This window comes from Lissotriton helveticus, chromosome 5_1 (assembly GCF_964261635.1).
Source record: "Lissotriton helveticus chromosome 5_1, aLisHel1.1, whole genome shotgun sequence".
Lineage (NCBI taxonomy): Eukaryota > Metazoa > Chordata > Amphibia > Caudata > Salamandridae > Lissotriton > Lissotriton helveticus.
The window spans coordinates 1,823,817,660-1,823,839,411 of NC_136065.1; the positions used below are offsets into that span (position 1 = coordinate 1,823,817,660).

The 21,752-nt window shown below is 44.2% G+C and overlaps 1 protein-coding gene across 2 annotated transcripts in view; it reads right to left on the minus strand.

The window, feature by feature from the left end:
• Positions 1-1,188: 1,188 nt before the first annotated feature.
• The window catches only part of ASB16 (ankyrin repeat and SOCS box containing 16), a 142,826-nt gene continuing 122,262 nt past the window's right edge, over positions 1,189-21,752 (minus strand). Inside the window, exons 4-5 of one of the 2 annotated variants that reach the window (XM_078645197.1) lie at positions 8,834-8,947; positions 1,189-2,255 (exon numbers count right to left, since the gene is read on the minus strand). In XM_078645197.1, coding sequence (XP_078501323.1) covers positions 2,076-2,255; positions 8,834-8,947 — 294 coding nt within the window. In that variant the 3' untranslated portion in view covers positions 1,189-2,075. The other variant, XM_078645198.1, reaches the window with a different exon arrangement.

Consider the following 21,752-nt stretch of genomic DNA (forward strand, 5'->3'; position numbering starts at 1 on the left):
ATGAGTCATCAGAAAACCACCAACAAGGTCTATCCTTCATTTCTGAAAAGAATGTGAAATATTTCCAGGTATCCGTTGTAACTTTTTTTTGATGCTGGAATGCAGACATGCGAAAGCTTCATGAGAAAGCATACGCATAGCCAATAAGTCTCGCCTTTCAGGCCTGTTGGCTTTGTCAATTGTTTTTGGCCATGCTGTAACAGCATTTTTGATGCACATATCTACAAGACGATGTGGCTGTTTTTTCTTTTTTTTTGCCATTCCGAGTTGGTGTGTTATGGCATGGCCTGTCATTGTATAGCATGGTATGACTTGTCATGGTATGGTAAGATATGGTATCGGAGAGAGGAGTCAAAAGCCACAGGGACGGTGAGTCAGAGGGAGGGTTGCAAAGTTTGTGGGTAAAGGCAACATGGACGGACGGAGGGAGAGAGGGCAACACAAAGGAATATTATTTCTGCAATACAACTAAAAAAACAAAAGTCAGCAAAATGTAAGTGATACATACACTGAAAATAAACGTTCTCAACTATGGCGCACCATGTTTGAAGGGGGAACAAAGAGAGATATACAGAGAGAGTGGTCAAAAGGCACAGGGACAGAGGGTGGGTGCACAGGCAACACAGAAAGCCGTCTGACATGCAACAAAAACAACGAAATTTTAGAAACATATAATGAACATGTGCAACCTGAAATAAGCATTTTTCTGCCACAGCGAAGTGTGTTTGCAACAGGAGAGGAAGCGAAACGGCAATTGACAGTCTGCAAACAGATGCAGAATTGTGCAATGCTTCCTAACAGATGCAGCATTATGGAGTGCTTCCTCCAAAAGAAAATAATATGGCAATTATCACAGTGCGAGCAGCGGAAGGACGCTCTGCAGGAACAAAAGCAGTACTTTGGCCATGCACCATGGGAAGAACAAACCCACAAAGAGGAAATAAAACCAGCATACGATAGCCAAATAAAAGCATGGGAATAAGAGTGATAATGAAGCCAACCAATAGTAAGCAACGGGCAGGCTAAATCTCTTTTTTTTTAAAAAAATTTTTAAAAAAAGGTTACATCTCTTTTAAGCTACCAAGTGACAGCGCATGCACTGTCACAGGCGAGGCCAAGAAGGCCTTAGAAGGTGGTGAAGACGTTTAGTCTTAAGGGGTTCATTAAATGCAGACCAATGACAAAAGATAGTATCAATTCACATTTGTTTATTTAACACACAGCTGTACTGTCACCTCAATTGCCAGTATGTTGATCTCTTTTTCACAGTATGTCTTTAACACACGCATTTGTAGCAAAAATATACTTCCTCTTTTCTCATCAATTGCTATTGAGAAGACAGAAAAATACTGACAAGGTCATAGATCTTTAGATACCACCACCACCCACCCACTGAGCTGTGTAACCTGAAGGAAGTCCAATGTAGGGTCAGGTGGGACAGATCTGTGGCAGATTTTCAGGGCAACCATTGGCTACAAAAAGATGTTCAATTTAAATTAATAGTATTTAAATTTACCTTCAGCTCATATTTTGAAAATCTACCATAATTCTGGCACACCTATGTGAGACCCCCTTGATGCAAGGTATGAGCCTTAAATTAACCTCTAAGCGAAAGACTTTCAACTTCAGGAAGCACAGTAAGGCTGCCCTCAAAAGCGAGGCGGGAGAAAGCAAAGGAAGCAACAGTAGTAAATTATAACATTCTAGCTTCCAATTATGATCCTCATGTTATCCAGACTGAAGTCTCAGAATGAGCCCTGGAGAGGCAAAGACAGAAGGTCATGGTGCAATTCTGTCAGAATATTTCTACCCCCAGCTTCTGTCCTTGCCAGGATCCTGGGGCGAATACCTTAGTATTGGGCTGCAAGAGCTGTATTGATGCTAATGAGGGTGAATATATGCAATCCCCAAAGTTATATGTTTACTTCATGCTGTCTCTCTGCAGTGGAAGCTTTGCTTGTGGTTCTGTTGTGATAGTGTGATTAGAAGCATTCTCCTTGGTATGTAAGACTAATGACTGGTCTGAAGTCTTCCAGAAGTACAATCCTCACCATATGAAGCCCTCCTTGGAGCTGTCAATGGATGTAGCCTTCTCTCTTGAGTAGCAGGTACTCTATCATGGAGGGTGGCAGCAGCAGTCGAGCCAGGACCTGGCCCCCTCCCAGGTGCCGTCGCAGGGCACAGCGGGCCAGGTGCTGCAGCCTGCGGGGCTGGTTGGTCAATTTCAAGACTGAGTCATAGAAGAGCTGATGTTCCTGCAAGGGATTGGGGGGAGGAGAGAGGTGAAGGAGGGAGCCATGGGAAAAGGGAAGAGTGTGTGAGGGAGGGTAGGAGAGCCAACAAATGAGATGTTGGCGAGTAGAAAGGAAAATGTGAAAGGCAAACGTGGGGAGAGAAGAGAGAAAGAATAGGAAGTGTAAAGTGCCAGAGAAAAATAGAAGAAGGGCAGGAGGAAAAAAGAATGAGTGAATGGGAAAAGGAAATGAGAGTAAAAGAAAAAAGTGGGGTAAGGAAAAATATCAAAGTAGTAGACATGAGGGGAGGAAAGAAGTAATTGGAAGAATTAAATGTGGAGGAAGGAACTTGTAGTATATAGCGGAAAGCATAGGAAATCGGAAAATAATTGACATGGGGAAAAGGGAGATGAGGGAAAGTGAAGAAAAGAGAGAGCACAGGGGAAAAAGGTTTAAGGTGATAGCATGGAAATAAGAAAGATCAGATGGGCGAAAGCAAAAGAGGGAAATTAGAACAAGAGGAGGTTATGTGAAAGAAATGTAAAGAGGGAAAGATATGAGAAGTAAAACAGGCCAAGTGGTCCGCATGCAGACAGAGGAGAGGTATCGGATTTGGTGGGAGACAGGAAGAAATTTTGTATATGAGAGAAGGATAAAGGAGAAGAAGGGACAAGAAGCGGATTGAGAGGATTTGAAGAAAATAGGAAAGGGGAAGGTGGAAGGGAGAGATTGAAGGAAGATAAGAAGCATAGAAGAGTAAGGAAAAAAAAAGGATGAAGACTTCACTTTATCAGCCACTTGAATTTTCAGACGCAGATGACACCTAGCTGTTCCTCCAGAAGGAGAGGACGGGTGGTGTGCAAATACTAGACAGGTGCCCGGAAAATACCCAATAATAGATGCCTGCAAATGTCTCTTTGCAGCGAAAATTAAACCCGAGCCCTAATACCCAACAACTTCCATTTAAGTCTGTTACAAATCCTTTATTTATTTGGTGTATCTGTAGTTCTGAAACAGCAATAAACAAATTACAGAGTAAAAGTCCTTAAAATAAATCTAAAACAGACAGTAATCTTATTTAACATCTAGCTGACTGAAGTTTAAATACAATCACATTAGAAATGCACCAAAAGTAAATAACATAAAAATCTTAAAGCCTGCCATCATTGCTTAAAATTACTTTCAGTTAACAAATAATTAAAACAGTTTCTGAAAGCTCGTGAGAAAATCTACATATTAATGAAAGATGTTCACTAGGGGCTAGATGTGGGTAATTCTAATTTACCGATTCATAAATACCGAATTTTACTGATTCGGTATTTATGAATCGGTAAATTAGATGGATGCAGATGTAGGTAATTTTTAAATAACAATTACCGAATCTGTAAGATTCGGTATTTACCGATTCGGTAAATCCCGAATCGGTATTGCCCATTGATTCCTATGGGCGTTGAAGCCCATAGGAATCAATGGGCAATACCGATTCGGTATTTACAGAATCGGTAAATACCGAATCATGCAAGGGTGCAGGGGGTGTCACTTTGACACCCTCTAGCACCCCAAGTACAGGCTTGTGTGACATGTGGCACACATGCATGCCCTAAGGGCATGTCTGTGTGTCACATGGCACAGGTGTGCATGCACGGATGTGCATGCACACCTGAATTCGGTATTTTACCACACAATAGGATTGGGTGGTAAAATACCGACTCCTAAGGGCCTGTGGCACTCATCGAAGTGCTAGCTACATCTAGAATTACAGAATCAGTATATTTTCCGATTCAGTAATTTACCGAATCGGTAAATATACCGATTATGTAATTTTAAGCCCCCTACATTGCAAAACCCAAATACCGGTCGGTAACGGCCTAAATAGGCCGTTACCGACCGGTATTTGGGCTCCTACATCTGGCCCTAGGTCCCATGTCAAATATGCAAATTCTGCAGCCCCATTATCTACTGGAATCAATGCTCAAATAAATGAAAGAACTAAAATTTGCAAAAAAAAAGTAAAATAATTTTCATGCAGCAACTTTGCTATGGTCCAAGCATCACATAATGAGGGTCTGCCTGTGGGAGACTCAATCTGGTAGAAACAACATTAGTACAGACTGATTTTAGTAACTTTTTGCAAGATATATTCGAAAAATTAAACTAAGAGGTTTTCAGGATAAAATCAAAATCATTAGCATAAACCATCAGGTGTCATCTATTCTAATTTGTGAATGTAGCCATTTCTGTTTTAATCATGTGAGATATAGGAGAAGTATTGGCAGGGTGTATATCATGCCAAAATAAGGTATGTTGAAAATCCAGGATCTTTAGATTTAAATCCAGTGTGTTTGATTATCTTGCACCAATTAAAAATCTCAGTACCTTCTTTTAAATAGGCAAGATATGGAGAATCCAAAAGCTAGGCTACTACGCTATATTCAGGGAAGCATTTGACTTTGAAAATCGGTTAAAAATGGCAAATTACTGAATTTCTCATATTTAGATTTGAAAGTTGCTGTGCGGTCATTGTAGTTATAGCTTAAAACTGCAAAAAAACAAATTAGGTTTTCGTGTACGATCCTCATCGAATGTCAAACACTCCGATAAGTGACCATACAGACAGTCCCCTGACTCTTCTAAAATGTATGATGTTTGATTTCAAATCATTTATTTCAAGGTTGATCATATTTGTACATTTACATGCTGAAGGACTAATTGGTGTATTGCATAACAAGACAGGATCGTCAGCATATATCATGGGCTGTAGGCTGAAATGGATCATACTCTTTGGGAAAAGAATGTACCTGAAATAGAGCAATAGGTATGTCCCTACCAATGGGTGAAACTTCAAGGGTGCAAGAAAGAATACACCAATGGTACAACCCACCCACAACGCTATGACCTCCCTGCATGACAACCAGCTCTGAACTCCCTGCATGATTTCGTCTGCAGACCTCCACCCAAATTCCCTTACATACAAGGCAGATCATAGCACACGGTTCAAGAATCATTCAGGATTAATACCCAAAAGTAAATAGCTCTAACTACAAGAAAGTAAAGTTACCAAATAAGCTGAAAGTGGTACCCTACAGAAAGTTGCCATGGCCCTGTTGCCTAACAGCTGAAAGGTATCAGAGTATTGGCCAAAATGCTTAGGAAGATAAAAGTAGGGAGGTGCAGGATTGCACATACTGGCATAAAATCTAGTTCCATGCCATGGGAATGGTGGGAAACATGTCACTTTGGCCAGGGCACAAACATATCCTTGCACCGGCCCTACAGTTAGTTCCAAATACAGTTGCTTGGCTATTAACTAGTGAGAGAGACATGTATCATGATTAAACTAGAGCAACTCAACTGGCTGTCTGTGAGATTGTGACTACACATGAATCTCTGTATCTTAGTCAAGGAACCATCCACTTTGGAGAATCTGAATATGTTAATCAACAAATTAAGCAAATGAGGTCAACAGAATAGAGGTGCCAGAACAACAACCATCATGTTCCTCACAACCTCCATGACATAAAAACCCACTCCCTAAGTTTAGAGTGGGTCCCTTATACATGAAACACTGCGCCCTACAATAACAAAAACACAAGAGGAAACAGAGGCAGCCAGTCTCTTCTTGCAAGGCTTCCACATCCAACCATCTTATTGTTTCTCGCTTGAACTCCCTGAACGAGTTGTTCCGAGCAGCCTTACAATGAGTCCTGAATGCCTCGGGCACGTACGCAATGGATTAAATGTGTAATTCTTGTTTGGATTGATGCTTGTCTCCATGCGCTGTACACCACAGTGGCACAACCCATGTGGTAAGAGTTTTATAAACACCAAATTAACAAAGATAACAGCTCACCGTTTACCCACAGCAACAGCAGGTTTCGATCCCAACATTAAACGTAACGCCTTGTGTGCAGTACTTTGTGAAGCAATGTGTGTTTATAGTAATTTATGCTTGTACATATGGAACATATGGAGTAGCACTTATGTTTAAGAAATATTCTGCATAGTAAACCAGAGGTACAGAGGGTTATGTTCAGCTTGAGTGGTTACTCAGAACAGTGGTTATCAAATGCGATGACTTTAGAAAAAGAAGACAAAACATACATTGAAACATGTATGATACATGTAATGGCCAGTATAAGCCTTCTACTCCAACATTCCAATGTTTGTCTTTCGGTTTCTTTCTTTTTAATTATAACATTCTACTCCCAGTGGGTGGAATGCTCTAATAGCCCTTCTACCAAGGACAATACCAGTTGTTAAAGGACCTCTCCTTCGTTATAGGCCCAAGAGGCACACACGTTCTGGAACTTTAGCAACTGGTATAGCACCCGGCAGCAGGCTCTAAGGCTACATTAGATATTAAGATGTTCTGTGAAATGCTGAGAATGGAAGCTGTGGGAAGGAAGTGTGGGATGGGTATAAAGTTTAGAGTTACAGTTGGAGGAAGTACATTTTGAGGTTGGTCTTGAACAAGTGCAGCAAGGTGGTAGCTTTCAGGCCAGCTGTTACCTTCTGGGGGTTGTAAGATTAAAATGTGGCCACTCCAGAGAGTTTGCTGACAAGAATTTTGACTGCAGAGCATGGAATGCATGCATTGGGCATAATGGAGAAAGGTCTGCACTAGGTATGGTTAGTAACAGGTATGTAGAGGGAGTGGGTACCATGGACAGCCTTGAAGAACAGGGTAAGAAGTGTCTCAGCGGGCAGCCAATCAATCTGGTGTTGTGGGATAGGTATGTGGTTGAAGATGGTACTAATGATAAAGTTAATAACTTTTGAAGCTGGGAAAAGGAGTAGACTGATAGGCTAATTAAGGGTATGTTGCAGTAGATGATTTTACTTATAACCAGACTACAACTTTAGCTTGGTAGAATCAGAGATGATGGTAAATTGTACAAATATTTAGAATCTAATCCACTATTGCTTTGGCGGATAAGAATAACCCTCGAGTTCAAACGTACTTTGAGATTTCTGTTGGAGAGGGGCAGAGTCAATGTGTCCAGAGAGAAGATGATTGGGTTAAGAAGAGTCATGGAAGCAATGAAAGCTGGAAAAAGGTGATTTCAGTTTTCAAGGAATTAAGAAATGCGAGAGCAGAATGCCATTCAAAGATGCATAGGAGAGAGACAGACCTGCGAGACTAGAGGTAAGGAATAGAAGGTGCAAATAAGAAAAATATCTTATTATACTTTGGTGAGAGGTGGTAAGAAAAGTCAAATAATGAGATTATGTTTCCAAAGAAAACAGTTAAGAGGGAGAAATGAAGTGAACATGGAACATACCCTTGGGGCATACCACCTGGCAGGAGTGTTGATTCTCAAAGCTTGGAAAAGGCTGATAGTAGCCCAAGATTTTACAAACAGGGATGATATTTTTATGTCAGTTTATAAAACAAAAATGGGCAAAGTAAAAAAATAGCAGTTTTGTTAGCATTATTAATTTTCATTAATTATATTCAACATTTAGAAAACAAAATACAAAAATAAACGATTCCTAATGTTTTCAGAGCTTACTCTATTTATTAATTATATTTAAATCAAAGAGAGGCACAATTGCCTGTTTAAAATGAATATAGAGGATTCTACGTGATTTCTTATTCAAGTACCACCACCTTATCATCCTAGGATCTCAAAAACTCAAAGAAAGGCTGCTGTTTGCTGTTGGGAATGGGATAATACTAGTGGGAGGCTCAAGAAATACAGACTCAACAGTCAATGAAGCAGCAAGAGCTGATAGCAAGGCGTGATGATCAATTGTCTATGCATTGGTAAAATGTGTGTAACAGTGTGTGCAGTTGTTTGCACAGCACACAAAACAAAAATGTAGGTATCTGGTCAAAATTTCAGCTAAACAAATATCAAGTTATGTATATGTGGAGCCAAATCTAGAGTACCCGGAGTAAAGCGTATAACATTCAGACTAAGTCAAATGTATTCTTTAGTCACTTTTTCAATATTTTTAAAAGTAATACTTTAAATATAAAATGTCCATGTCTTTATGACCAATGCATAAGTAAAGACATTATTTCCATTAACCCCTTCGATGCTCGTGACGGAACGGTTCCGTCATGAGCGTCGGTTGAGCTGTGCTTATGACGGAACCATTCCGTCACGGCCACGCCCGTTTTTTAGAACCTTCAGCACAGCGCGAAAATTTGCGCCGCGCTGAAGGTGTTAAAAACAGGCTACCTGTGACTTGTATCTCTCTTCTAGACCGTTATACGATTCCTTTTATACATACTGCTAACGTTTTATACATACTTCCCACTCTCTTCTGTATCTTTACATCCTACCCTCTCAAACTTGCTTCTTCTGCCTGCACCTTGTCTCTCCCACTATCACCTTCCTGCTGACCAATTACCTACGGTTTACTATCCACTAGGCACTACTGCTACACCAACTGGTGTTGTGTGAGCATTTTGTGAAGACTCATTCTATTCTCAAAGTTCTTTACAAGCAAAATAAAATAACCTGCTTGTAGACACATAAACATTTTGTCTCTGTGTGGAAATATTAAGGCAGTAGATTTGGTATTCAGAAAATGTGCCACCCATTACCCCCAAAATCTGGGTGTTATGGTCATTGTGGATGTGGACGTACCTGCCAAAGCTCCAGAGGGACCACCTCCTCCCAAGTGTCAAAGGGTTGGATCCGGTCATAGCAGTTGAGGAGCACTTCCAGGGTCTCAGGAGACGAAGCACAGTACCTCCACATCTGAGCGGAGGAACATCAACCAGAAGAGGGCCGATGAAGGACACCCAAGGGCAAAACAGAAAACAGAAAATAAATGATGAAGAGAAGAGTATATGATGGCTAAAGGGGCTATGTGTAGGGTATCGCATGGTAGGCAGAGGGAGCTAAACCTGGTGCATCAGCCCATTGCTATGGAAAAAGGTGCCTCACACCTTAAAGGGGCTCTATCACAACAGGGGAAGAAGAGGCAAACTAGTTTTTAGGCAAATCTCTAGTTATGCTTTTCAAAAGGACTTGAGGCCAAGACGTTTCCTCCACACATCAGTCCGTCGCTCGGTGGCAGTGTTGGGTTGAAGGCACCACAGAAGTTTACGCATGTTTGGTTTCATGGAAAAGGAAAGGAAAATGGATTGGGGATGACTATCAATTATTTCAAAACTCCCCAAAATGCCCTGGGATATGTCCAGTGAGCAGTATTAAATGCCTACCAGTTTGAAATTTGGAACTTAAATCCAACGTAGGTAGTGGCTACAGGTGCATCAGTGGTAACAGCAAAATGTCTTGGTAAAATAGGGCCGACTGTCAATATACAGCAGATATACAGTAGGCATTGTTGTGAGGTTTCCAGGTATCCTTCAGTGTTTAGCCCAACCTAATGACATACATGACCTGTACAGTCCAATTGTCTAAATCAGTGACAAGCCAGAATTGTTACCCCACTTCTGCAAGTTGTTATTTTATACCTCATTTTTATTCACACTGTCATTCATTACCGGCCTCACTGAACAGGCCAGCTTGGGACACAACATTGATCTACCACTAAGAAGGGGTCCCCTGAAGACGAATGATAGGCAGGTTGGACAGGGGAGAACAACAAAATTAGTACTAAAGAGATAAATCTGCTTACATATAGAATACACTGTGCCCGTTAGACACCGAAATGCGCGTTGGCGCTGAATAACCTTGTGTGTCCGGATCTAATGCCAACCTTCAACCAAGAGAATACACGAGAGCCTTTTATATTTACATCAATTGGCTGTATAGGAACCCCCATTGTCTTGTAATCTCATGGATTTGATTGTTGTTATAATGTTTTTGATTGGTAGTTATGTCTGAGTGTGTATGTATTTCTGGAATTTTGAATGAGTGCTGGTTATGAGTGCGTATGTGTGGGACCTGATTTATATTTATATGTCTGGTGTGTACTATATATATGTGTTTATGTTTGTTTTTGCTCATTTCGATCAATCATATTAATGCTAATGACAAAAATAAATATATAGAAATGTTGTAAAAATGTATTCTTTGGATTTTTTATTGTGGGAAATATTTATAGGATAGCCCAGCTTTGTTGATTATTTAGTGACCCGTAACGGGCACAGTGTATTCTATATATAGGCAGGTTGATCTCTTTAGCACAAAATTGATCTGAACACTGAAGAAAACCAGCAGGTGCAGGAATGTGTGTGGAAAGACAGACAAACTGATAGAAAATGACACACAGACGTAGAAGGGCATGCAGAAATTGATATAAGTACAAAGATATTGATGAATGAATACCTGGGGAGACAGACAGAAACTGAACGTCAGTCCAATAAATACAAACAGGATAATGGATTGATGGACAGGCCGAGATTCAACTGTATAAACCCTACTAAATATAGGGCACTAAATAGGTAGTCAGTACATCTCAACAAAGTGTTTTAATAGAATGACATCATCAGTCATAAGATCGAAGGGGGACAGTATATTGCAGGTTATAGGTAAGTATTAATAGTACATATTAAATACATCATTAATAAATAATATAGTTTTACATTAGCATTATGTTATATATATATATTTTATATATATATATATATATATATATATATATATATATATATATATATATATATATATATATATATATATATATATATATATATATATATATATATATATTGTTGCAGCAAAAAGCCCTTGAGCTTCGAGAGGGCACACTACGCTAACTCCTGCTTCCAGCAGTGCAAGCCTCGCTGTAACTGGCTGCTGAAGTCTTTAAAATTTGATTCCCATCCGACGCGTTTCGAGGCTTGGGACGCCTCGTAATCATGGAATAGCTTCAATGAGGGAGAGACGACTCTGTGCAGGATTCGTTCATTTATTTATTCACTGAACAAAAAATGCCCTAAGTGGGTGTGGCTTCATAAATACCAACAGGCATGCTGGTCCCCGAAGTCCATGTTGCACAAAGTAAGTACACACCTTAAGTAGGCTCTGTCCCTCAATTGATAATTTGACGCTTGTAATATCCTTGAGTAGGAGAAAGGGTTCTGCAGCCAGACATAATCCCCCTGGAGTTAGTGTGCTCGATGGAGAAGAAGGTTCTTTCCAAAGCCGTTTCTCATGTGACATAGCAGTCTTAGGAGAGACTGGTGCTCCTCCCCACGGCCAGGGCAGCCGTGTGAATTGTAGTGTTGCAGCAAAAAGCCCTTGAGCTTCGAGAGGGCACACTACGCTAACTCCTGCTTCCAGCAGTGCAAGCCTCGCTGTAACTGGCTGCTGAAATCTTTAAAATTTGATTCCCATCCGACGCGTTTCGAGGCTTGGGACGCCTCGTAATCATGAAATAGCTTCAATGAGGGAGAGACGACTCTGTGCAGGATTCGTTCATTTATTTATTCACTGAACAAAAAACGCCCTAAGTGGGTGTGGCTTCATAAATACCAACAGGCATGCTGGTCCCCGAAGTCCATGTTGCACAAAGTAAGTACACACCTTAAGTAGGCTCTGTCCCTCAATTGATAATTTGACGCTTGTAATATCCTTGAGTAGGAGAAAGGGTTCTGCAGCCAGACATAATCCCCCTGGAGTTAGTGTGCTCGATGGAGAAGAAGGTTCTTTCCAAAGCCGTTTCTCATGTGACATAGCAGTCTTAGGAGAGACTGGTGCTCCTCCCCACGGCCAGGGCAGCCGTGTGAATTGTAGTGTTGCAGCAAAAAGCCCTTGAGCTTCGAGAGGGCACACTACGCTAACTCCTGCTTCCAGCAGTGCAAGCCTCGCTGTAACTGGCTGCTGAAGTCTTTAAAATTTGATTCCCATCCGACGCGTTTCGAGGCTTGGGACGCCTCGTAATCATGGAATAGCTTCAATGAGGGAGAGACGACTCTGTGCAGGATTCGTTCATTTATTTATTCACTGAACAAAAAACGCCCTAAGTGGGTGTGGCTTCATAAATACCAACAGGCATGCTGGTCCCCGAAGTCCATGTGGCACAAAGTAAGTACACACCTTAAGTAGGCTCTGTCCCTCAATTGATAATTTGACGCTTGTAATATCCTTGAGTAGGAGAAAGGGTTCTGCAGCCAGACATAATCTCCCTGGAGTTAGTGTGCTCGATGGAGAAGAAGACGAATCCTGCACAGAGTATATATATTCAACACAAAAGTTTGCCCCTGAGAATGAAGCCACACAGCCACAGATTGGATTTCAGCATTTATTCAGAGTGCGAGCAGCAGCCTGTCAGCCAGAGCACTGTCCTCCAAAATGAAACGCCCGACGCGTTTCGTGCTTCCTGAGCACTTGGTCACGGGCTGGATTTGTAAGCAGTCCCACAGTCAATATCAAGCACCTGTGATCTAGTGACGCTTGCCTCTATGGGCGTGGCAACAGGCACTGCCTGCTGGTCCATGTAGTGCTTGAGTCGTATTGCTCAGGTGAGTGACTTGTAGGTTGCAGAGTAAACAAAAATTAAACCTCAGTGGGTTGAAGACACGAGTCCTGTGTTTGAAAAGCTGCAACGTGATGCCTGCATTCATGCTCCTGTGGCCTTCCAAAGTGCTAGCGTAATAAAACTCCAGCAAGGATCCGAGGCGCGGCGGGGCTTCATTCGCGACCGGACATGTCCGCTTTTCAATTCAACACAAAAGTTTGCCCCTGAGAATGAAGCCACACAGCCACAGATTGGATTTCAGCATTTATTCAGAGTGCGAGCAGCAGCCTGTCAGCCAGAGCACTGTCCTCCAAAATGAAACGCCCGACGCGTTTCGTGCTTCCTGAGCACTTGGTCACGGGCTGGATTTGTAAGCAGTCCCACAGTCAATATCAAGCACCTGTGATCTAGTGACGCTTGCCTCTATGGGCGTGGCAACAGGCACTGCCTGCTGGTCCATGTAGTGCTTGAGTCGTATTGCTCAGGTGAGTGACTTGTAGGTTGCAGAGTAAACAAAAATTAAACCTCAGTGGGTTGAAGACACGAGTCCTGTGTTTGAAAAGCTGCAACGTGATGCCTGCATTCATGCTCCTGTGGCCTTCCAAAGTGCTAGCGTAATAAAACTCCAGCAAGGATCCGAGGCGCGGCGGGGCTTCATTCGCGACCGGACATGTCCGCTTTTCAATTCAACACAAAAGTTTGCCCCTGAGAATGAAGCCACACAGCCACAGATTGGATTTCAGCATTTATTCAGAGTGCGAGCAGCAGCCTGTCAGCCAGAGCACTGTCCTCCAAAATGAAACGCCCGACGCGTTTCGTGCTTCCTGAGCACTTGGTCACGGGCTGGATTTGTAAGCAGTCCCACAGTCAATATCAAGCACCTGTGATCTAGTGACGCTTGCCTCTATGGGCGTGGCAACAGGCACTGCCTGCTGGTCCATGTAGTGCTTGAGTCGTATTGCTCAGGTGAGTGACTTGTAGGTTGCAGAGTAAACAAAAATTAAACCTCAGTGGGTTGAAGACACGAGTCCTGTGTTTGAAAAGCTGCAACGTGATGCCTGCATTCATGCTCCTGTGGCCTTCCAAAGTGCTAGCTCCGTTGAGCCGAAACGTCTTTGACACTTTCTGCTGAATAAAGATTGAAACACCTCGAGGTCCGTGTCCGGTGTCCTGTTTTGCCGGCTGAAAAAGCAGCGTGTGCAGGAGAGATACGGAGTTCACGATATATATATATATATACATATATATCAGCGCTCCATTTGAACCTAACTGGAATCACTCGTGGATGGGTGCTCTGTTGCGGTGGAGCGTTCTGCAAATATTGTTCTTTCAGAATAAAAGATCCGTGACAACGCTACCTGTGAGTGCTTACTTTTCCTGAACTACGAGGAATTCTTGAGCGTCAATATATATATATATATATATATATATATATATATATATATATATATATATATATATATATATATATATATACGCTCAAGGCTCCCTTACTCGAAAGGAACAGCAGCACTCAGGAGGTGGTAAATTTCGGTCTCAGTTTAATTTGCAAAAGTCAACAAACAAACGCGTTTCGGCGTCAGCCTTCGTCAGTGTCAATGACACTGGGCACATGATATCATTATAAACCCTCCTAGAGGTAGTAGACATAGGGGAAGGACAAACCCAAGATCTAATACGGGCGCCATCTTGTAGTGGATAAGGTGTAGATATCAACACAACAGTTACCCTTCCTAAATCATCAAACCGTGTATCGGTTGGAAAAACAAGAGTGTACTCTCTAGTAGGGAGTCGCCATAGCCCCTTAGCCTGAAACGTTCCAGACACTCATGGGCCGCCTTTTCAAACTCATGCTCCTGCGTGCTGTTTCTGCGGAGTCTGAGGAGTTCCCCGTAGGGGATGCTTTTAATAAGCTTAGGCGGGTGGCTGCTTTTGGCATACAGAATGGAATTACCTGCCGTTTCTTTCCTGTACAGGGAAGTATGTACCCGGCCCTCATCAATGTACAACCTCAGGTCCAAGTAGTCTACTGCCACTCGACTAATTGTACCCGAAAGGTGCAAATTGTAGCAGTTATTATTCAGATCTTTGATGTACATTTCCGCGCTGGCAGTAGTCCCCTGCCACACGATAAAAAGATCGTCTATATATCGGTACCAGTGTACCACCCTGCCACAGTCTTGACCCCCCTTCCAGCTTCTGGGCACCTGCTCCTCCCACCAGCCAACGAACAAGTTCGCATAGCTGGGGGCAAAGCAGGTGCCCATCGCTGTGCCAGAGATTTGCCTGTACAATTGCTCACCAAATAAAAAGATGTTGTTATTCAGGCAAAACTGTACAAATTCCAGAATCATAAGATTGTGCTGTGTAAAGCGCAATTGGCGCTTTTCCAGAAAATGTCTAACAGCATTCAGGCCCTGCTGGTGGTCAATGTTAGTATAGAGACTGGTAATATCCATCACCATAAGTAAATAGTTGGGTTGCCAGCTCATACCTTCGATAATGTTCAAAAAGTCTTTCGTATCTGGATATAAGAATTCAGGCCAGTAACAAGGGGAAAAAGAACAGAATCCACGAACTTGGACATATTTTCCGTCAGTCCATAAATAGATGCAACAATAGGGCATCCGGGCGGTGCTGTCACACTTTTGTGGAGCTTAGGAAGATGGTAGAACGTTGGAAGCATAGGGCTATTGCTCCGTAGGAATAAGTGTTCTTCCTTCCCCAGCATTTGTAGATTGTACCACTTTCGAATCAAGTTATCATAATTGGCAATGCTCTCCTCATAGATCTTGTTGGTAGTTGGAGAGTAGTACTTGCAGTCGGATAACTGTCTCATGGCCTCCTGTTGGTAATATTCGCTGGTTAGCAGAACCACATTGCCCCCCTTGTCGGAGGGCTTAATCACGATCTTATTATCCCCCATAAGATCTTGCAGGGCTTTCTTTTGTGATTCCGTGATGTTATGGCTGCTCGGAGTCATTTTCTTCCTATAATCAATCAGGTCCAAAGTCATTGCTTCCGTGAAAGCATCAATCGCATCCCATGGCGATTGAGGTACGAAGGTAGACTTGGGTTTGAATTGGGTTTCTTCCCTTTCTTGTTCAATGCCTTGTAACAAGGCTCGTTGTACCATGTCCTCATTAGTTATGGTTTGAGGATTTCCTTCTTGCTCCATTTCAAGAAAGTTCATGGCTTCAAGACCTGGCAGATCCCTGCCACTCAAAGCGTCTGTAGCTGTCAATCTGACCCCTTGCTTGGTTACATCTTTACTTTGTGGTCTCGTTTTGAAGTGTTTATGTAGTTTCATTTTTCTTGTGAAACGAAAAAGATCGATTTTTGTCTGGGTGAACTCCATGTTGTTGCTAGGGCAAAATGTTAAGCCCAGTTCAAGAAGTTCGCACTCAGTGTCGGTAAGTACTCTTTCTGTCAGATTAACGACAGTTAAGGCAGCAGGCCTGCTGTCCTTGATGAGCCTCAGTTCTTCTTCCTGTTGCGGTTGTTCCAATTCGAGGTTGTTCTTTTGCCCCTTCCTCGTCCTTTTGCCGCCGCCCCGATCTTCTTGTTCTCCTTTTTCTGCCTCTGGGGGTTTGTTCTTCCCTCCTCTGAGCCACGTTTGCCTTATCACTTTGAACTCTGTGTGAAAAGGGACAGCCACACCACAATACTGATACCAGACGTCCTCTATAGAAATGGAAAAATCAGGTACGGATCGCTTAGCAGTTCAAGTTATGCAGTGCTTTATTTTTCTTCCAGCAACAGGGGCCAAAACAAAAAGGGGAGGGGGGGCACGCTGGCCCCAACCTAGCTTTATTAGGCCCCGGAAAACCCATCACCTGGGACCGTGAGGCGACCTGTTAGCCCGCAGCAAGCTTTCCAGCGATCTAGTGTGAGAATGGACCCCAGCACAGTTTGCCATCTAAGATACGAGGGATGTTCCCCCAGTTCCCGCAGGGTGGCATTATATAGTTTGGTGATAAGGCCCTTTCGCTCTTCCCCCGCCAGCATCGCCTGCAATGCCAGCAGAGTTGTGGGTTCATCCGGATAGTTCGGATAGATGGCTCTTACAGCTTGCCGGACTCTGACATGTGTGAAACTCAACATGAATCCACGATTCTTACCCCCTGCACATCCTGCAATGACCAGAACCGACCCTGTTTATACAGGTCCCTCATACGGGTGATCCCGACAGCCACCAGCTCCCGCAGCGCAGGCTTCTCCCTTGCCGCAGAGAAGTCTGGATGCAAGGCCAATGGCACCCGTGGGGCGTATAAGTAAGGAATCAGGGACCTTTTAGCTAGCGTCTTCCAAGCCCATGAAGTACATTGCACGGGGTTAATTTCAGTCCTAGGACCTCCCGACCTCCAGGAAAGAGTTGCTGCCTGCAGTGGCATTGGAAGAACAGCATCCGATTCGATAGCGATCTGAGGTTGAAATCTCTGCGGAGAGTGCCAATAGTGCGCAAACTGCGCCTGTGCGCACAGATAATATAGTCGGAGATCTGGAGACTCAAACCCGCCACGATCAAATGGCTGCACCAGGACATCCCAGCTACATCTGAGCTTCTTACCACCCCATACAAATGTGAGTATTGCCGATTGGAGCATCTTAAACAGCACAACATTCAACTTAATAAGGATATTAACAAATAAATAAAGAAGCTTAGGTAGGAAAGTCATTTTTATAACCCCTATTCGATCTGCGAGGGAGAGGCGAAGCACGCCCACCTTTCCGCCTGCTCAGTGATCTTCGTAATAGCTCAGCCATAATTTTCAGATATCACCTTATCCGGCTCTCTGTGCAACCATATCCCCAAATACCTCACAGGGTCGAGTCCACGTTAGTGGAAAATCCAGCCCCACCTCCCTGGTACCAGCCGTCAGCGGGAACACCACCGACTTTGCTCAGTATATCACTAGGCCCGAGTACAACTCAAATTTATCATACTCCAGGAGCAATTCTGGCAAAAAAGTGGCGGGATCTCAAACGTATAATGGCATGTCGTCGGCATACATGGAGACCATAAGTGGTCTCTGCCGAAAGCGTAGTGCGGTTGCTGCGTGCCTCTGTCAAAGTTTACAAGCCAGAAGCTCCAGTGCCAACGAGAAAAGCATAGTTGACTGGGGGCACCCCTGCCGAGTGCCTCTCTCTAGAAGAAACGCCAAAAACTTCCACCCATTAACCCTTACACGAGCAACAGGTTCCGTGTATAGCACTTTGATCCATTGGAGAAAAAACAGGGGCAAGCCCATTCTGGTGAGGACCGTGAACATATAGTCCAATTGGAGGGAATCAAAAGCTTTTTGCTGCATTAAGCAGCACCGCAACTGCTTGAAAACCTGGATCAAAATAATGCAATGTGGAAAAGACCGTGCACAGGTTATGCGTCGTTGATCGGGCAGACACAAATCCCGACTGGTCCGGTAGGACCAGGAGGGGGACCAGCGGTTGAAGCCTGGTAGCTATCATCTTTGTCAGGATCTTGGCGTCTATATTAATGATTGAGAAAGGCCTATACGAGTCGCACCGATTGGCGGCCTTGTCTGGTGTTAGCAGGGTCACCAGTAGGGCCTCTTTACGGGTAGATGGAAGTCTCCCCTCCTCCTGCGCCTCTGCATATACTGCAAGAAGCCTAGGGGCAAGGTCATCCACATAAGTCTTATAAAACTCGCTGGGGAGCCCGTCCAGCCCCACGGCTATGCATGTAGGTAGGGACATTATAACTAATTAAACGTTCTAAATATCAAATGGCTGCATAAGATACTCCCGTTGTGCATTGGAAAGCCACCCCAGTGCCATGTCTTCAAGATAGGAGTTTTTCTCCTCAATCGGTGTTACTCCCCTAGCCATGTAAAGTTTAGGGTAAAATTGTAGGACTATATCGCAAATCTCAGGAGTTGAGTAGTGTGCGACCCCATTATGGATTTAACCCAGATCTCTTGACTGGGGGTGAATGTTTTGATTTGTTCTGCATTCCGTCCATCAATTGTGTGTCTTTTGCTTTCTCGCCCATCGTCATCCAGCAGTTCTGTAATACACTCCTGACTACGCTGCGCTGCTAGCTTCTGTGCCGAAGAACAACTCGGACGGCCCCTTCCCCATAATAGCGGGCAGTACTGTGTCTAGATCACTGTAATAACTCCTGGTCAGCTGTTTCATTGTGTTCAGTGACAAGATCTCTTATTGCAGCTAACGTCTTTGGAGAGGGAGTTTTCTCGTAGTAGCGCTCGCGTGTGGAGACGTCAGACGCCAATTTATATATTCTGCGTCGGAGGTCCAGCAACACTCCCGACTGCACGCATATGCAAGCTCCCCTGATAGTCACCTTGAACGCCTCCCACAGCACTCGGGCACTTTCCACTGATCCCTCATTTTCGCGAAAAAATTAAGAATTGCCTCCCTGTAAGAAACTGGCTCGAGCTATATATACTGCACCAAAGTGAGGTACAGTGTGTATAGCGTCCCAGGGTCTCCAGAGGTTTGGCAGAGGTTAAAGTTAGATAGAAACTTACTCTCTAAAGTGGTAGCTTGGTCGAGCAGTAAGGCAGTATCGGAGGACAGTGTTAAGCATTTGATGTTCACACTTAGTCAGCAAATGAACTCACACACTCAAGAACTGAACTCTAGGCCAATTGTTTTGTATAAAAAATATACTGTAGTTTTATTTCTAGAACCCAGCAAGCCTGGCACAGGTAAGCATAAAAATACTTTGCAGTAGTAAATTACTTGTATGAACACAGTTCAAAATTGCAGTATAACTTGTACTGGTTTTGGTTACAGTTTAAGTAAGCAGTTTGCAACACATTGCAGGTATAGTACATTCGAATTAATGGGTTTTTTAAGTAAAATGCAGTTAATTACTTTTCAGATTACTTTGCTAACATAGTGCTGAATCCTAGATTCAGCACTGGGACATTTCCTGAAAACAGGTGAGTGAATGCGTTTTAATTAGAGGTACGATTTTTAAAGAATAGTATTGCATTTCAAAAGTTGACAGAAACTTTTTCACATAGAATCACCAATGTTATCCTATGGGAGGAAATTCACTTCGCAGGTAAGTTATGTTAACAATACTTTTTCTTACTCAATGCTGGATACCTAGATTCAGCATTGGGTTATTTCCTGATAACAGTTGAGAAAATGCGTTTTGGTTATTCAGCTGATTATTTTTAGTTTTTAAAAGTCGTCACTTTTTGGGAGAAAAAGTGTCAATGTTATTCTAATAGGAAAAAGAGGTTATCGGTTCCAGGTAGGTAATCGGTCTTTGGAGTTAGGATCCTGGGGTTAGACCCAGGGGTCTCACAGGGTCAGTGATGCACTGTTGTTCACCCTCAGTGGCACTCGGGCGGCCGGGTGCAGAGTGTTGAGGCCCAATGTTATCCTATGGAGGATAGGGGGACTCCGGTTGGTGGCTGCTGGCAAGGAGGCCACGGGGTTGTGGGAGCAAAGCTCATAGGGTTAAGCTCATGGCAAGTTGTGGACCAAGTTAGCACAAAAGGGGCACGCTCAGCGGCACTAGGGCGGCCGGGTGCAGGGTGCTGTTTTGAGGTCAGGTGCACTATTGATTTCAATGGAGATTCTCCGGGATAAAGAAACACTGCAGGCTCGGGGACGAGGATCTTCCAGGAGCAACCACCACTTCGAGGGGTAAGTAGGGATGCAGAGGGTTGGTTAGGCACCGCTGGCTTGGGCACACAAGGCCGTGGGGCGTCGCGTGCAGGGGTGCCTTCGGACGTCGGATTTTCTTACCCGCTCTGGTCGCGGTAGGGGGGGGTCCTCTGGATTGAGGCTGCAGATGTCGTCTGGAGGCTTGAGGCAGGTAAGGGGTCACCGGATCTTGGGTCAGGATCGCCAGGCGGACCTCATCGTGGTGGTTTTCCACTCAAACTCAGGCCGGTCTCGGCAGGTGCAGAGTGGCCTGGATTTGCGGTTTCTGGCTGGTACCAGAAGCTGAAATTCAAACATGTCCCGTGTTCACAGGAGAAACAGCTTGGAAAGTGAATGCAGGCAGGTCGTCTGGGGTTTTTGAGGTTGCTGGCCGCTCGACACGCCGGGGTTTTGCAGGAGCACATTCTCTAGGGGAGACAGGCCATTGGGCGTCATCCTCTTGTTAGCTCTGCACGGCTTCTCATCCTTCTTCCTCTCTTCTTTTCTTATGGTTGCTGGATTTGAGGAAGGAAGGTTCAGGTTGCCCCTAAATACTAAATTTAGGGGCTTTACAGGTAGGTAAAGGGCAGGGACTAATGGGTCCCTTCCCTGTGGTGGGTAAACCCCCTATTCTGTCACTCTCCAGTGGGAGGGAGGCAGGAGCCTGTCCCTGGTTGGCTGTGTCCCCCCATCCTCAAGATGGCAGAGACTCGAGGTTGTGCTTCACCTTGCATCTCCCACCTTAGGGGTGGAGTTTGCAGAGATGGGCTCACCTCTCTTCCTCACTTTGTTTTTCCCGCTGGGTCTCCTGCTCAAAGTGGGGGCTGGAACCAGTGGGGACCAGTGGCTGAAAGCAGCAAATGGTCTGGAGAGGCTCACAAAGGGGGCATGCCTTTGAAGCTTCTCCTTCGTGAACCCTGCCCATCTTGGGGGAGGAGGCTTGGCACCTCGTCCCAGGATGTGCATTGTTTCAGGGCCCGGGAGCAGCAAGCTCTCGACCCAGGGGTCCAGAAACATGTCTGATGGTGGCAGCCTAGGCAGCCACTCAGTCAGTCCACTGGGAGTAGGTCGAGTTTCAGGGGGCATCTCTAAGATGCCCTCTGTTGTGCATTTTACATTAAATCCCACACTGGCATCGGTGTGGGTTTAATGTGCTGAGAAGTTCCCTACCAAACTTCCCAGTCTGCAGTGCAGCCATTCTGGTGCTGTGGAGTTCATAATGACAACCTCCCAACACCATATACTCTTAATGGCAGCACTGCACTTACAGGGACCAGGAATGGACCTGGGTACTGTAGGGGTACAGGGCTCATGCACCTGGACCCTCACCACTGGCATAGGGCACCCAGCTAGAGGGGTGACTGATATATGCCAGGGCAGTGTTTTGTTTGCATGGCATAAAGGGATGTGTGTCAGGTCGACTCTTCACTTTGTTCTGCACCAAGACACGCAGCCTACAAAGGCAGTGTGTGAGTGTCAGGGTAC